We start from the raw sequence: 18,275 nt of genomic DNA, 5'->3' as shown, positions 1-18,275 counted from the left end.
CAACCGGCAGTAGTCGCGATTGTTGTTGTGGTGACAATGGTGGCGTTTATGGTTGTAGTGGAAGTGGTGGCGGCGGTGATGACAATGATGGTGGTGGCAATACTAGTGGTAGAGGTTGTGCCAGTGGCTATGGTGGTTATGGCAGCAACAATGACAATTGTGGTAGCGGCAATGGTGACAACGATGGTGATGGTAATAGCGATGCTAATGTAAGGTTAGTTGTTGTAGTGGTAGGTGGTGACCCTCACTTTGTGTCTCCAAGGAATGAAATGTATTTAGAATGATAAATAATGTGATTTCTAAAAACTGATAAGGGTAGTACATAAATCTAAAATATCCATAAAAGGCTTAACTTCACTTTTTATGAAATTAGCTTTTAAAAACAATTTACAAGCTGCTTTTAAAAATTATTGTGTAGAGGTCATTGCTTTTAACATAAACAACATATTTAGTTTTACCAAATATTTTTTTATTGCTTAATTTTAAAATGAAGTAGTTTTATTTTTTCTTTTGTGAAAAAAAAGGTAATACCAAACGGACTTGTAAGAATGATAAACTTAGAATTTGATATCGTTTGTAAAAAGAAAAAAAAATGTACCTACAATTTGATTGGAAAGTAAAAGAAAATTAGTGTTCTTAATATATAAATATGAAGGAAAATAAAAGAGAAGCAAACAATTTCCATCTTGCATACCAACAAGGCTACAACACAAACTGCAATGTGAAGAAGAAAATTGGCACCTTATTGCAAGTATTTCTTTTGTAGTCCACATATTTATTTCTTCACCTTATTGGGCTGCCTATTGAGACAACATAAGGGAATTGCCATGCTCAACCCAACAAAGTCTGAGGTTGAACAAGAGGTCATAGATTAACCCAGCAGTCCCCTTCAAGTCCAAAATAAGATGAGCAGTTCATAACAAGGTTAATTACTAAAACGATAAAACAAAAACAGAACAAAGTTGCGTTCAAGGACTAGGAGATACCAAAATCCACTAATAGTTAGGAAGGCATATAATCCACGAGTAAATCTTCGATAGGGGTGTCCCATGATCAGGATTGTGAGAGTGAGGCCAGAGACGAGCCAAAGCAATATATAAAACTACTTTAGTTTTAGGAAAAGAAAATTCGAACTTAGGTGCAAGAGAGCAGACGTACCCTAGCCAGCAGGCTTTAAACCACATCTGCCCTAGAAAGTAGAACGGGAGCAAAAGTTCACTAAAGACACCCAAAAAGCCTTGGTGTACAAGTCGGCTAATAGCCTCATGTAAATAAGTGGGAAATCTTTTTTCCTGTTTTTACATCTGCTTGGGAAATGGAAAATCAGATAATTATCTGTGACTGATAAACAGACAGATTAACAAAATAGAAACATGCATCTATAATCTCTTTCTTAACCTAACTGACTAATCTTTCCACGCTTCCTTGTTCAATCGTCGTGAGGCGAGGCCTTTGCCAGAGAGACTAGGAGTAATCGGCATTGAGGGTGTGTGGGGTGCCTCCTCATCATCCCAATTATCGTCCCAGTTATTATCCCATCCATCGTTAACCTGCAACACCGGTTTTTCCTCATTGGAAATTGGCAGGTCCTCATCTAGCTTCTGATATTTCAACCCATTGCCAGAGAACCGCCTATTCCTAAAGCTGATGCACATCCAAGCTGATGCCAATATCATTACTGAAGCAAAGAACACAACTGCAATCGTAGGTTTTTGTTTTAGGAAGTTTGTGTAGGCAGAGTTTGAAGAATTCTCAGGCTCCTTCCTGGAACTGTGTGTGACCAGGTCCTTCAAATCAAGGTTGCATTGACCATTTCCTGCTTTTAGCACAATTGAACCGCCAGCTCCTCCCTTTCCAATTGAAACCAAAACCTGCAGAACCCAAATTATATCAGATCAAAATCCACTTTTTACATGGTGACAAGCATTACGCTTTAACATCTCTAGAAAACACGCCTAGATCTTCTCAATGCCAAAACGAAAATGAGTTACATATTGCCACTGGTATGTGTTCAAGCCAACTTGGCAAGGCCATTAGTTGAACCCATGGCCACCACACCACTATGAGTAAGAGCATTTGATCTAGCTTCCTGTAAACTCTTGCTATCAATGTAAGAGATAGGCTTTAGAATCAACCAATCTATTGTGTACTGGGATTCTTATTAGACTATTGCCTAATTGGTGCATCCGCAATACTGCATCGGTTTTCTTTACTACAAGGTACTTTTTGGATAGACTTACTACCCACGTGGGACATAGGTGTAAAGATTCAGCCAATTCATGGTAGCAGTATGCATCTGGAAAGTTTAAGAACTTATGACACACTATGATCAAAGGAACCAAGTGTCCTGGAGGAAAACTCTCATTCGCCAGTTGGAATACAAGGACAAGCTGAATATTCTATGAAGTCCTTCAAGCAAGGAAGCATTACCAACCGGGCGTTATGTGATGATGAATATTAACATTAGGTTGCATTTTGTTAAAGGAAACAAGAAATTGATTCTCTTATAGCCCTAGGGATCCCCTTTGAACTATTTTGCAAAAGCAATCGCACAATTTTTTACAACAGTATTAGACATTATAGTCTAAAGTAAAACAGGACTTTATGAAGTATTTGCATCACAATATAAATTTATTAGCTTCAATTAAGAAATCATCAAACAAAAATATCTTTTGTGATTGAACAACTCTATAGCGTCTTTACACTTACCTTTCTGTTTTCTTTCTCTTCAAGTTGAATTTTTGTTTTGTCCAGTCTCACAAAACCAGGAGCTACAATGGTAACCAAGAGAGGGCCTTTGGCCTTGTTCTTAATTAAAAGTGAAAGATGGGGAGAATCTGAAAAATGATAACCCACAATAAGTCAAGTATGATCAATGAAAAACATAACAAATTTAACTTTAAAAAATAAAATTAAAAAAACCATATTTTAGTATGCTAAATGAAAAATGATCTGAAAAAAATATAAAGAACAGACTCTAATATCTGAAGATTTATTGCATACCGAATTCTTAACCAGACTAATAATTCAGTTTGAATGAGAACAATCCATTAGTCCAAGAAATCAGGAAAACACCCAGGATGGATAGTATAAACAACAAATATGCATAGAACTGCCATGAATACAAAATGTAAAACATACCATTTCCGGGAACTCTCAAACACGCAACCAGCTGGTTGCCCTTATCAGTGCACATATTAGATAGACCACATTCCTCACTCCGAGTCCCCTCCTTCCTCATGGGGTTCACAGAGATTGCATTTCCTCCATTATCCACCTCCTTAGGCACTTCCTTTGATTCCAACCCATCACTCGGCTTCTGTTTCTTGTCCTCGCCCTCTATTTTGGATCCCTCACTCAATCCTCCACCACTCTTTGCCACAGTATCAGATTCTTTCACACCCACTTCCTTACTTGGATTGCTCTTCTTATCCGCATCACCCTCCTTTGATCCAACCACCTGGTCTCCGTCTTTCTTCAATTTTTGAACATCGTTAGCATTCAAAACCAAATTAGACACAACAGTGTTATCATTGGAACCATTTGAATTAGTCGATGCTAACGAACTTTTCCGACCCAAATCAGTTTTCACACCGGATTCTACCTACATTCAAAACCTCTAACCAATAAATACATGCTTAAAAGCAATTAAAATCATTCCAAAAATAAAAAGTGAGTTTCATTTGGTCCAGTTTATAACTCCAAAAATATAAAATCACTGGTCCAAATTGCAATTTCCGTTTTAAAAAAACAAGGGAGCCCGCTGAGCACCCATTGACTAATGCCATGATTAATACCACATGCTTTGGATGAAAACTTGAGGAGTAATGATCCATCTAGAAACTTGAGGAGTAATGATCCATCTAGAAACTTGAGTATACCAGCTCAGATCCAGTTTCATGCACAGATTTTTGGCTCCAACATTCATCAAATGGAGGCAAAAATGCACACAGAAAATTACATGAGGAAAGATAAATCAGTTGATCTATGGGTCCATGACAGAGGAACAAACAGAGATCCATGAAGGAAAGACTGCTGCACTCCGTAATTTTTGCAGTTGAAATCGATGTATAGATGTGAGGGAAGACTCAAAAAACTTGCGTCCACTAAGTCGCTGCTCATGAGAAATGGCGACTGAAACTTTTCAGGTCAACGAGGAACAAAACATAGAACCAAAGTACATGATTTTAAACCATACACACATTAGAGAATACCATCACTTGTTATGTGTAAAGCTCAAATGATCATCGCCAACCAAACTAAATTCTAGTTATCTTTTCCGCCAAAATAATCTAACGAGGATCATAACTACATCCGAATCCAAACAGCAGCAGAAAACCAGTGATTAATTTTCATCCCATGATTGCAATTTATGGGATTTTATAAAACAAAAAGCCAATTCAAATCAGTTTTCTCATTCCTTACCTTCGAATCAGCACCAGAGCAATGAACTACAATCTGCAACAATAAAATCCCAACCAACAGAACAAAATTCTTCTCCATGATCTGGGACAAACCCACTTCTTTACACTACAACCGGACCCTATTTTTCCATTAAAAACCAATAAATGAAATCATTAAGCTTTCTTATATAGAAAGAAAAAGAAAACCCAGAAACGAAAACTTGTGTGAAGGGCATAAAGGTTCAGATTGCTTACCAAGAAGAAGAAGAATATGGAGATTCTCTGTGATTGTCTTGCATAAACTTGGTTGAATCAATGGCTGCACAAACTGTGCTGCTTAGCAAATGTTTAAGGTTGCATCGAAGAGGAAGATACTCTTCCTTGAGAAAAAAAAAAGGGGTTTAAAGTTTGAACCGTGAAAGCTGGATGTCAACGAAGGTACGCAAAGAGGAGACCAGAAAATAGTGAGACTGAGAGACCGAGAGTGAAGAAGCAAATGGACCGGACTCCAAGTGGCTTCAGCGGATAATGTAAAAGATAATCGGGTGTGGGCCGAACTGGGCTGTAACCAAGTCCGGATGATGGGTTATCTGCGAAAACTATTTTGATAACCATTTCGTTTTTTTTTTCTCAATTTTACTTGGAATAATGCTATACTAATTAAATATTTTATATCATATCACGTGATATGTGATCTGTTCGATGAGGAAACTTTAATATTCAATGAGATGAGTAAAACCATTAATTGATATGGTCGTTGGAAAAACACTAATTGATGTGGTCATGATAATCACTTGTCACATCAATGCGTATAATTTGATAGGACAAGGATTGTATGTCCTCTCACTTTCCGGGCCCTCCTGTTTTGTGTGGTCACGGTTAAACCACGTTAAAATTTTATATTGTTTTTTATAGAGATAATAAGATAAAAATGAATAGTAATATAAAATGTTGACGTGACTTAACCATGATCACACAAACAGGAAGGCACGAGAGGGCACGGGAAATGGAAGGGCAGACAATCCTTGTCCAATTTGACATGACTAGAATTATTCTTTTACTTATGTTAGTAATAAAAGAGAAATACATGTAGAGAAGAGGAAATAGAAAAAGAGGACGAAGGATGGTAAGAGAGATGTTGAAGTTTTAAGATTACTATGAAATTCTAAAATAATGAGATTTAATAAAGCTGCTAGTCGTAAGGTGGTGGCTGAGTTCCTCATTTTTATTATATATTTTTTTTAATTTTACGTAGAGTAATGCTACTAACTCATCTCGTTTCTCTTTACAAATTAATTATTAATTCATATACTAGACTTTGCATGCAAGTAAGATTCTCTTTAGTACTTGCAGCACTGTGAAGCAATATACTTACCCTCATTATTATTATTATTATTATTATTATTATTATTATTATTATTATTTTGAATTTTACATAGAATGATGCTACTAACACATCTCATTTCTGTTTACAAATTTATTATTAATTCATATACTAGACTTTGCATGCAAGTTGCTAACTCTTCCAAAATTGCATCAAATTTTTTGCGATAGGAGACCATGCAAGCGCCGTAACGTGACGAACTGAAAGATATGATCCCCTAGCTTTCTAGCTCACCCTCAACGTGAGGAACTTTTGTCTCACCATTTCTTCTGGATTATGCTAGGTTTTGAGAGAGAGAGAGAGAGGTCCCTGCTCAACTGCTAGAACAGGAACGACTCCTTTGAAAATTGGATGGATCTCAATTACTACCACACGAAAGTCGCCCTCTCATTACTTAATTTTCTCCATTCTTTTGGGTTTAGGGGAGTTCACAACATTTTTTTTCTCGTCCCCCGAGATCTAATTTATCAGGGCGATCTTGGATGGGCACCAAATGATGGTTGCTGTAAAAAAGGCGTCAGCGACCTCAAACTCATATGGAGTTGATGCCTGTTCATCTATTGTTCAACTTTTAATATGAAGGGTGGAACCCTGAACCCCAGCAACCTCTTTTTCTTTTTTTTTTCTTTTTTTTGGTTGTTACATTAAAATGGAATCGAATTTTTTACTTAGAATTTTATTGGATTTAACCCACTTGCCATCATCACTAACATGAAAGACTTAAACCTAAAGATTAGCTTTCATCATCTTAACTCTACTTTTTTATGTAGATCAAATGACATAATGAATTGAAGATCAACACGAAAAGTGCAAATTGGACAATAATAATAAAGCTTTCTAGACTTGGGCCCCAATGTTCGATTTTGACTCATTACTCATTGTTTGAAAGAGAACAGCGATGTGCATCAAACTCATCAAGTTTCCATGATGTATGGACTTTATAGCCAAAATTCATTTTATTTATTTATTATGGTTTTAAGTTTTAGAGGTGTTTTTGGTACTTTGTTATTTGTTTAATTTTAATCCTATTTGTATAAGGCTAAGAGGCATTGTAAATAAGATGTTAGTTTGAAATTTTCTTGTTATTTAAGATCGTTGAATAATCTTTCTTTGTCACCATGTCAAGTGGTATCAAAGCAAGAATACGCCCTATTCTCAACGTCTAATGATGGAAGTTATGATAGGAACCCTGGCAGCGATGTCCGTAGGGGTGAACGTGTTACCGGGCAGAATTTGATGCCCTTGTTGCTCAACTTGCCCGAACGTTGACAACCTTGGCTGATTGTTTACCTCAAAATCATCGTGGTGTATGAATGACAATGAGCAGCCACGCCTCCGCACATGTGGCGGATTTTCAAGCCTACACGTGGACAACAATTGGGTGACGTGGAGCGCGTATGGTCGTTGGGCTTCACACGTGGACAACCTTGCTCTGATACCATGTGGAATTTTTCAGGTATTGGGTGACGTGGAGCGCGTATGGCCGTTGGGCTTCACACGTGGACAACCTTGCTCTGATACCATGTGGAATTTTTCAGGTCAAGGGGCTGAGGGCCCATTCCAACAACACCGATACTGTCCCCACTTAACCACATGCACAATCTTTAGATATGGGGTTTTATCACAGAAGACTTCGGTATAGTTAAAATGGAGTAATTCTATTTAAATTGCTTTGCTTTCCTTCCCCTAGCTGATGTGGGACAAACAAGGGGTTCCAACGCCACAAACGTGGGCCACGTCCCAACCCTAGCTTAAACACTGCTAAACCCTAGTTAGCTTTTGACTTGGTCTCTATGTGGTGGAGGTTTGACTTTGGTCTGTAATATTAACATGGTTGAAGGTTGAATCCAGCAGGCTTCCTGTTAATGCTCTCAAAGAAGATGACTTGGTCTTTCTTTATATATATAAATATCTCAGTCAACTTAATTCCCCTAATTTGAGGGGTTTGATATGATTGGAACTGTAGATTTAATTAAACGCTAAAACAGAAGCCCTAAAAGGCTAAAAGTCCACAGCTCCAGCCTCCAGATAGGTCTGATTGCAAGCACACTTAAATGTTCATTGTCGTTCTTCCTTTTCTGGGAGGTTGGGCGTGGGCTCTAGATATTATCAGAATAAAACAATGGAGTAATAGCATCTGTCAAACCGACCAGGTCCACCACATACAATCATAGAATTAAAATTGCAAATAATAATGTAAATAATTTCATGATTAGCAAATCAAACAATCCAAGCCAGCTCATTGCAAGAAATTTGGAAACCTGATTAGACATTGGTTCATTCTCACTATACCAGATATGGTCTAACTCAAAGATCTTTGACTCATTTAATTTTCTTTCATCTGGATGAAGTTAGCAAGCTAGCAATGACGGATTATAATGCTAATGACAGTCGCGTACACGCATATGTGGATGACTGTTAGTTTTTAATGCAATTAAGGTGGTTTTATGTACAATGCATCAACAGTTGAGTGCATGGCACCTAATTATGCTGCTAACAACAATTGTTTACATGTGCATGAATGAGTGTCAACCGACATGTGGATCAAACAACATATCAATGGTTGAGCGCCTAAATGATTGTCAATCGTTATGGCAAGTGAATCATATAAAACATCAACGATTTAGCACGAGGAACTGTTGCTAACACAATGGTTACTAGTATAATTCAAGGAATCAAAGAAAGTGAAAGAAGCCAACCAAAGTGTGTGTTAACAGTGAAGCAGTGCAGAAGTTGAAGAGCTATTTTTATTTGCACTGGCCATAACATGTGATCATTTATCTCTGAAATACGTTGGTCTGTAAGATTTGGAGTAGTTTAGGGCCCATGCAGGCCATTGATGCCAAAGGTGTTTGTAGCTTTTAAGATAACACTACATTATCTTCTCCGCATATTGGCATATTATATATGTATACACTCTTTATGCAAAGGGATCCTCATTTTTTTCAAAAGATGAGGATTAGGTGTGAGACCAACTCCACATCAAACTTTAACGATCTGAACCGTCTATTTTGTAAGTCTCGATTCATAGATCATTTTTGCAAAAATTCAATTCAATCCAAAACCATTTGATTATTTATTTATCAAAATAAAATTTCATTGTTTCTTATATAATAAAGTATTTATTTATTTATTTTTAACTCAATTAGATGTCTTAAATATTTCCGATTTGGCTAATATTTTGCAAGGATGATCTATGAGGTGTAACTTGAAAAATAGATGGTTCGGATCGTTAAAGTTCGATGTGATGTAGACTCCATAACTAATCCCTATTTAAAAAAAATGAGGATCCCTTCCCTTAAGGTTATTATATCTATAAGTCTTCCATCGTATTCAGACAGAAAATATTAGGTCAGCTGCTGCACTTTAAACTTTACGCTAAAGAGAATGTGTATATCAATCTGGGAGTAGGACTCTCTCCCTCATCTTTTCCTTCCTCTTTCCTCCATTCTTATTTGAACGGTCACAGTTAAGTTACGTCAACATCTTATATTAATTTTTTATAACAAGAGAAAGACAAAATAAAAAATTTGAAAGAAAAAGATGGAAGATAATGAAAAAAGAAAGGAAGAGAACCCTATTCCATCAATTGAAACTTGAAACCCAAAGAAACAGATTCAATCATACAAAGCATAATCATGTGTGTATGTATTTGAAGGTACTGTTTGCCCATTACTAGTTTTAGCAGACAGACTGGGCCCACTGGGACTGCTATCAGGAAAACGTGGCCCCACTTTGTACTAAGGCTTGTGACCAAGTCAATTGTCAGTGTTATCTTCTTCAAATCGCCACAGGCTCACGGCCCCAAGAGGCTCAAGCGCATGTGGGAGGTTCACTAGACAGGAGACTTTTATGTAGAAGGGTCCACAAGTATAAGGATTTAAATAAAATAAGGAATGTGTGGATAACACACCCATTTTTACTTCTCACGTACTCTTTATTAATTTATGTTTTTTTATCTTCTTCAATTCATCCGATCAACGGTCGAAAATTAAAAGGGTGTGAGAGAAGTAAAAATAGGTGTGTAGATCTCACATTCCTAAAATAAAAACCTGAAAATAATAGCGGTATCTACAATTGGGGAACAAGAGTATAATGAGTGTTTATCAAAATATTTAACAAGTCTTTTACTATTTATTAAAAAAATAAAATGCAAAATAAAATTATCTATATTTTGTCGAAGTAAGAGTAATGACCTAAGTAGGTGCCTAGGTGGATCTAGGCGGACACTTAGATGGACTAGCTGAGCACCTAAGCAAGTTTAGGCGTTCTTTCTAGAGTAGTTGCCAGCCGCATAGCATCTAGGCCCTTAGGCCGAGTTTTTTTTTTCTTTTAGTATCAATATATTTTTTAGAACATAGGTATTTACTAAATAATATTATACCTAAGTTTTAAATATCATCGTGATATTTTTATCTACTCGTAAGTAAGAAGTTTTAGAATCGATTATTAAACTCGTCATAATAAGTGTGTCAAAAATATGTGGATCAATGATACCAAAATTTCTCTTCCTAGTCCTAATTAAATCATCCTCATGTAAATTCCAACAAAATTCAACAAATAAATAATAAATTCCAACAAAAAAAAAATCTTAATGTGACGTCACGATGACCTCAAATATAAAAGTTTTGACGCAAGTACGTGAATAGGCGGGGAAGGAAATGGCGTCGTGGTGGGAAGAGGATCCTCTCCTGAGCTTAGGATGAGGATCCTCCTGACCATGAAATCCGGTCCGTTCAAATTTAATCAAACGGTTGTAATTATTATAACTTTAGAGGGTCCCTCTGTTTGGAACCGTTAGATTAAATTTGAACGGTCCGAATTTCATGATCAGGAGGATCCCCATCCTAAGCTCAGAAGAGGATCCTCTTCCGTCGTGGTGGTGGTTGATTCGCTTATGATTCACGAGACCGAGTCTTTATTTATTTTTATTTTTTGCCGGTGGAGAAATAAAGTAGTCGACCAGTGAATTGTGAGGCCGTCGGTGGGACGTGTCGGCCTCAGGAGACAGTTGTGAAATAGTCGGCGTCGCCAGATTGCTTTGCGACCCAGTCCGCATACTGCCAAAATATAACTTTTTGACCTTCAAGTCGTACAATTGCCCTTGGTGTTGGCATTGAATCACGTTCAGATGCCCCCCTCTGTTGAGCCAGGTCAAAACTCAGTCGACAAAATTGACTTCAGAAACTATTTGATAATTATTTTATTTTTTTTATTTTTTTATGATTTTGATTTTTTTTTAAATTAAAAAATTAAAATCTTGTTTAGTAATTAGTTTAAGTTTTTAAATTGAAAATAAAAACGAAACCTAAACACTAAAATATGCTAAAATAATAAAATAGTGAGAGGAACAAAATATAGCCCCGCACCATTGAAGATGAAAAAGATCCTGCACTATTATGGCCAAACAATTAGAGATGGCGTGATTGTGTGATCGTAACTTGTTATGATCATACCTTGTCGTGATAATGCATTTTTTTCCTCTAAGAATGGAGAACACCTTAATGAGTTAATGACATTAGAATGGAAGGGAAGAATGAAAAATGAAAACTCAATTAATTGTGATCACAAAATTCAACCCCTACAATACAACGAGTTATGCATGTTAGGTTTTCCCCACATGAACCACAACTTCTTTTGGTTAATAACCCAAAAAACTAGGTAAACGTTTTTGGGGTGGAGGTGGAGTCGTGGTAGAATTACAAGTAGTACTATTTGGGATTTGATTTGTGAGGATCGGTTAGGTTTTCGTTCACATGCAAATACACAAACTTTTTATTTTCTTGGGGGCCGATGAAGAAGATGGGAGGTGTTGTCGTTTCACGAGCTTTGTCCTTCAAAAGGACAACCCCCCATCACCTTTTCAAGAACACCTTTACGTCTTCAATGCCACCATACTATGGTTGGTCCCGTTATGAGGTGATGATATGCCAACCTTTTCTTATTATTCCAAAGATGTCCCTTCGGAAGTTTGGAAGAAAATTGGTCTAAGAAATCATTCAATCAGTGGTTAATTATTGGTGAAGAAGATGACTCATATTTTAGTTTTGGCTTTGTTTGTATTAGTGATATTGTATGCTTACACGTGATGCCTTTCTCGATCACTAGCTAGCATGCACTATTTCTCCTTTGTATCTTACAATTCTTGTCATTTTTAATTTAGAATTGTCGGTTATAAAATCAAAACTTTGTATGTTTTATAGAAGTAAAAATTAGTTGTCACTAAACCAAATGATTTCGATTATGTTAGCACTTGTCTGTTTTCCGTCTCAGTTTTAATGAAAAAAATTGAGCTATTAAGTGATTATCATCCGTTTATGCATTTGAAACTTGTTGTGAACCTTATACGGCAAAAGATTATAACCACACATATTTTGAAAGTGAAATTCATTACTAAGGAAACCCATTGTAATATGTACTTGTGGTCATTAAGTCAATTAAAAGACACATGACCAACTTTTTTTTCCCTTTTATTTGCTATGGGCATGACATGGAGAGAAGCAAATGAGTTATCTTCTTCCATGTTGCAGTTCCTAACTCCTATGGGCTACTCAAATAAAAAAGTTTGTACAAATTTGTGAAACAACTTATAATTCAAATGCAAAATCAATTCAATTTGCAATGTCACATATAGATTCCATTAGGGTTGATTGAAAATACAAGTGACTGAAAAGGTATATGGAAATGTTAGGTTTACTTACAAGATCACCCAATCTCTGAGTGGATTCTGTAGACTTTCAATTGCACCACAAGTTTCCCTCTACAATTTATGGCTACCTTCCAACATTTATTTTTGACTTTTTAGCCAAAATGATCTTTGAAATTGACATAACTCTTCACTTTGATTTATAAGATTTGATATCAATATAAGTGATCCTTGAGTTTATTCATAATCAATCATTTTGATCATTCCATAAAAAATCTCTGATAAATAAGGAACAAAATGACAAAAATACTCTTAATTTAATAAACAATGGGCCCAAAATGATTTGACAAAATTATAGGTATTTTTGTCATTTTTCTTACTTTAATAGAGATTTTTCACATGATAACCAAAATGATTGATATGATAAACTCATGGACAAGTTCTATCTATTTTAAATCTCAAAACCAAAGTAAGAAGTTATGCCAATCTCAGAGACTATTTTGACTACAAAGCCTTTATTTTTTACCCCTTATTTTATCTGTCAATTCAGAAATTACCACTCAAGTTCTTCAATCTTTTACTGTGTTTTAAGAAAATCTCAAATGGTATTACAATTTTTAAGAACCAATAAAATTTGAACATAATTTTGTTGATTAAGACACTGATAGTATCAATGGTTGGCAATTAAAATAAAAAGGTTCAACCATTATTCAAGTTCTCAATCTCATGGTACTTTATTTTCGTATTTATTGCATGCCCTAATGATCATAATATATAAATACTATTGAATATTGATGCGACATTCATAAGAAAATTCTGTAGCAATCTTACATTCTATTCCAGAGACAAATTTTTCTATGTGTCTGAAATACGGGACGGTACGTTATATGTTATTGTACAAGTGGAGATAAAAAATTTCTTTCAAGTGTTGCTCCATTTGTACAATAACATATGACATATGTGTCTATATTCCGGGCACATTGAAATCTTTCCTATCCCAGTGGAATTCTTTGGGTACTATTGAGAAGCTCTTTGCAAACATACCTTTCCCAAATTAGGATAAGTATAATTTTTCACAGAGCACAAAACCTTCACTTCATGTACAGAGAATATGCAGTTAGGAATCCACATCAGGGTAGATTAAACTCATCTTGTGAGAAGGAAAAAGTAAGGATAGAAGATGACTGGTTGAGCTTATCATGTCAAAAATGTAATGAAATAGACCTTACTGCTTATTATAGTAACCCATTATTATTCAATATCTAATAAAAATAGATAACGAGGATCGTATATATTTGGATATTTTCTACGGAAAATTCTAAGGACATTGGCTCACGTGTGTGCTAATAATATAAATATTTGACACATGAAAACTTTATTATAAATTTCACATACATTAACAATTAATAATAATTTTGACGTGATTATTCATAAAACTAATATATAAATATATTCCCTAGTAGCCAAGGAATTTGGCACACTTGCACGAGAGACTTCCCCACGTGCACAACTTGTTTGAAATGAATGGATCAAATTCCAAACCCTTATTATTGCTAATGTCAGAAGCTTAGAAATCAGATCAAACTTCCCTACTTGACATAATCGTACTATTAATCCAAAACGTCAAGTGGTATCACGTGGTATCTCCACATACATGTACAACTATTTGTTTGATGTGATGATCGATGGATCAAACTCCGAACTGTAATACTTAATGTTAGAAAGCTTAGAAAATTGATCAAACTTCCTCACATATAGAAACGTGGTATCAACGGTCCGTAATATTGTAGTAGGTATTTCAAAGTGTAGGTAAGTCTGTCGGCAGAGTTATGAAGGGACCACGATGGTCTCATAAGGTTCAATCTGACATCTTTTCTCGCGTAGAAAAGTTTAGTATTATATTTATGATTTCAAGGTTTTTTTTCGTAGGCACATGATCCCAATCCGAGTCTGTCATTTTTTAATTTATTTCATCGTGTTTGATTTAAGGTTGGTGACTCTTATGGAGTTCAAGCAATCCGTTGCTTGTGAGCTTTGAGAATGAGGGAGGGAGAAATAAAGTCAGAGAGACTTGGGGTTTAGATCTAAAGAAGAGGAAGATGAGGACGATTCCATAATAGACCCACACAACATTGGACATTTGCTTACTACACAACATAATAAATTTGTAAGATTAAGAGAGCGTTTTATATTGAGACTTTTGAGCATCTTCTAAATTAAAATCCTTACTCCGCAACTCGGTAAGTCCTTCTCGGCACACATGCTAGTTTGAAGGAAATGGGGTCAAACTACAAACCCTAATAATTGCTTAATGTAAGATGCTTTACAAATCATGGCTAGCCGATCAAGCTGCGAATATTCACAGATATGATTGAACTTTATATGAAAAGGCAAAATCTCTGTGCAGTTGGACTGGAAGGGAGAAGAGGGAAGACGCGTGGCAAAGAAGAGTTATTGAAGGTATGGACTTTAACAGAAGAGCTGACTCTTCTCTCAGTATGATAAATCGACAAAGTAGCTTTTGATCGAACAGAAAGAGGGGACCGCCGACCACATGGAGTGAGTGAGTGAAACCAAAAATCTTACACGATTGATTTACATTCACAAACAATGAAATGAAAACTAATAAAAAAAATTGAAAATTTTGAGTTTTAATGATAAAAACAAAATAAAGGGTAAAGTAAATAATATCATGATTAATTTTTTAGTGTAAATATATGATTTTTCGTTAAAATGAACTGTATTGGTATCTTTTTGTTAAAGTTCTCAACAATTGGATTTGCTTGCATAAACAGTTGAATTACACCTTTTGGGGTTTCTAGATCCTTCATGCAATTACAATGTCACCCTTTATCCCTTCTTCATTTCCATAATTATTTTGCACTTTGTGTGTTTGAGAGCCTTCCATTTGTCTTTTCAATTTTCATTCCTTCCTAAGCAATTTCATTGCAACTAAAACTCAATGATAATTGGTTATGATGTAATGACTCATCCATGTGAGGGTTATACTATAATGATGTAAATTAAGTTAACACGCTTCTTCGCGAGTAAGCTGACAAGTTCATATTTCGTGTTAACAACTTTTTAATATAATTTTTAACAATTGTTGAATCCCAAAAGTTTAATATGTTAAGGGTTGAGCCAACTGAAATTCAAGCTAAACATACTCAAACAGAAATTTGAGACTGCATAAGCTTTAACTAATGAGGATCAAGTTAATACCCTCAGTCACTTGCAAATTTTCAACTTCACGATAACTGATATAGTATTAGATTATTGCTAAATCGCAGAAGCTTAAGTTGTTAAAGAACGAGACAATTAAAAATCAACAGTCGTTACATAATTTTGTGATTGTAAAAGGAAATAAAAGTAATGAAATGAACAAAAAAGCTCTTATTCTTCAACTCAACAAACGAATTAAACCAAAAGTTAAAGAAAGAAAATAAATAAAAAATCTAAACACAAATTTGGCTCATTTTCCACACAAAAGGGCAATATAGCCATATTAAAAGTTGGGTTGAGAGTAACCATGTAGAATTTTGGATCGTGGACAGAGGTAGATGTTAAAAATCCAACCAATAAACTGCAGCTATAAATAGCAACACCATCCACCCTTTCAGCATAGTAATTCCACAAATCTTGCTCCAAAACTTCAGAGACCAAAAAGCTTCCCCCTTTCTTTTAAGTTTTAACTTGAGCTCTGATCTTTGATATTTTCCGATCCATATATTTTTTTCTCGGATCATCACTCACTTCTTCTCCTTCATTTTCTTTGTTTTCCCATCTGAAAATTTTCAGTTTTTGTTCTGAATTTTTAGGAAAAGGGACTTCTTTTTGGTACCCTGTTTTCCTACACACATAATATTTCCGAACAGGCTGTTTCAATTTTTTTTTTTTTTCCCCAGAAAATCATGGACACAATGCAAGAAAACAATCTTGCTTTTGGGTTCACAGACGCCATTGACATCCGATCTTCTCTCTCAAGTATCATACTAACAAGCTCCACAAACACCCTGGACTCGATTTTTTCTCACTGCCCACAAACACTCACCACCGCCGTAACAACCACCAGCAGCGGCAGTTCTGTATCCGAGCCGCTGGGCTCATCAGTTTACCTCCGCCAGAGAGACCTTCTCCAGAAGTTCTGCGATGAAAGCCGAGCAAACGCAAACGCCACGGTTTCGCGCTCTTTTGCGACGAACCCATTGCAGAGCTCGGCTTGTTCTTCAACCACTTACATGGCTCCATACAAGAAGAAGCTCTATAGGGGAGTCCGGCAGAGGCATTGGGGCAAATGGGTAGCCGAGATCAGACTCCCTCAGAACAGAATGAGGGTCTGGCTCGGCACCTACGACACCGCGGAAGCCGCCGCCTATGCGTACGACAGGGCGGCCTATAAGCTCCGCGGTGAGTACGCGAGGTTGAACTTCCCAAATCTTAAGGACCCGAGCAAGTTGGGTTTCGGCGACGGTTCTAGACTGAACGCCGTGAAAAACTCCGTGGATGCGAAAATCCAAGCGATTTGTCAGAAGGTGAAGAGGGACAGAGCCAAGAAGAATGTGAAGAAGAGCAGTTCTTCAGTTGGTGGCGGTGATGGGAGTTTCAGTGAGAATGGGAAGGTTGTGAAGGTGGAATCCTCTCCGTCGTCCTCGTCGTCTCCTTTGGTCTTTGGCGACGGTTTTGGCCACGAAATGGCGTCATTAACCCCGACGCCGACCGTGTCTGAGGACGGTGTTTGGAGGAGTGAGAAGAACTCACCGCCGTCTGTTTCAACAGAGTTTCAAATGGGGATGGCGGAGTTGGGAATGGGAGAAGAGTCGGAATTTGAAGGGTGTTCACTTGCAGGAATGCCTTCATTTGATCCTGAGTTGATTTGGGAAGTTCTTGCTAATTAGAAAGAGGATTTGATCTGGGAAACCTTGGTTTTTAGATTAACTTTTGCAAATTTAGGTATATAAGTGGTAGTACTTGTGTTTCTTGTTTTTGTGTAGCTTTAGTACTTGGAGTTTTTAAGTGTAAATTGTAATTTATAATAAGATGAGCTATCTTAATATGTTGGTGTTTTTTTTTTTTTGGGAGAACTGTTTTTCTTGTTTTAAGCTAGAGCTCAGGAGAGGAAAAAAATACCGAAAATCTTGAACTGTACCGAAAAAATCCCGAATAAAACAAATCCCAAATCGAAAATCCTAAAAATTTTGGTACCAATCCCGACCTTTTCAGTACGAGATTTGGTCTCACAATCTGATTTTTTTGGTAAAACCAAATCGAACCGAAGTTAAAATATATGTAGTTTTAGATATTATAAGCCGTTGGATTGGTTGAGAATTAATCTCAGCCGTTCATTAAAAATGAAACCCAACCTCACCTTCACTTCCTTCCCTCCTTACTCCTGTACTCCTTTCAGTTCAGACCCACAAATCTCTCTCGACCTCCACTCTTTCACTTTCTCCCCCTTACCTTCACACTACATCCAGACTCCAGTCTTCCATTTTCTTTTTGCACTTGACAACTTCTTCTGCATTCGATAATCAATACAGCCACCTCTGCTTCCTTTTGCTTCTCTCTTCACTAAGGTAATATTCTTGTCTTCATCTGGTAATCTTGATGTGGTAAAGTCTGTTTGTGGCTTCCATTCGTTTTTAATTTGGGCATTTGAATTCTAGGGTTTTGGATTTGGTGGTTTTCAATTTCGTTTGAAATTTGGGGTTTTCAATTTCTCTTTCTTTATAGGCATGAGAGAATTTAGGCCAATGAGTTTGGTTTCTTGCCTTGGAGATTCTGTGGGAGGATAGTTTTCTTTATTTTTCGATGAATGTTGTAATAGCTGAATGCTTTGCCGAGA

General features: G+C 36.4%; 2 protein-coding genes across 5 annotated transcripts in view; one reads left to right on the top strand and one right to left on the bottom strand.

Annotated features, from left to right (window-relative positions):
• Nucleotides 1-1,214: 1,214 nt before the first annotated feature.
• Nucleotides 1,215-18,275, bottom strand: part of LOC126627377 (uncharacterized) — an 80,006-nt gene continuing 62,945 nt past the window's right edge. For 2 of the 4 annotated variants that reach the window (XM_050296848.1, XM_050296849.1), the window contains exons 2-6: nt 4,659-4,779; nt 4,426-4,543; nt 3,142-3,604; nt 2,710-2,837; nt 1,215-1,871 (exon numbers count right to left, since the gene is read on the bottom strand). In XM_050296848.1, coding sequence (XP_050152805.1) covers nt 1,407-1,871; nt 2,710-2,837; nt 3,142-3,604; nt 4,426-4,503 — 1,134 coding nt within the window. In that variant the 5' untranslated portion in view covers nt 4,504-4,543; nt 4,659-4,779 and the 3' untranslated portion in view covers nt 1,215-1,406. Of the gene's footprint in view, nt 1,872-2,709; nt 2,838-3,141; nt 3,605-4,425; nt 4,544-4,658; nt 4,959-18,275 lie in introns of those variants that run through there. The other 2 variants (XM_050296850.1, XM_050296851.1) reach the window with 2 other exon arrangements.
• Nucleotides 16,040-17,486, top strand: LOC126627379 (ethylene-responsive transcription factor ERF061). The gene has a single exon (XM_050296853.1). The coding sequence runs from the start codon at nt 16,345-16,347 to the stop codon at nt 17,326-17,328; it is 984 nt and encodes a 327-aa protein (XP_050152810.1). The 5' UTR covers nt 16,040-16,344; the 3' UTR covers nt 17,329-17,486.

This window comes from Malus sylvestris, chromosome 6 (assembly GCF_916048215.2).
Source record: "Malus sylvestris chromosome 6, drMalSylv7.2, whole genome shotgun sequence".
Lineage (NCBI taxonomy): Eukaryota > Viridiplantae > Streptophyta > Magnoliopsida > Rosales > Rosaceae > Malus > Malus sylvestris.
The sequence above is the reverse complement of the archived record's forward strand: the minus strand, read 5'-3'. Positions and strand labels throughout refer to the sequence as shown.

Coding starts and splice junctions, on each gene's coding strand:
- LOC126627379 (XM_050296853.1), top strand. CDS start 16,345: ATGGACACAATGCAAGAAAACAATCTTGCTTTTGGGTTCACAGACGCC.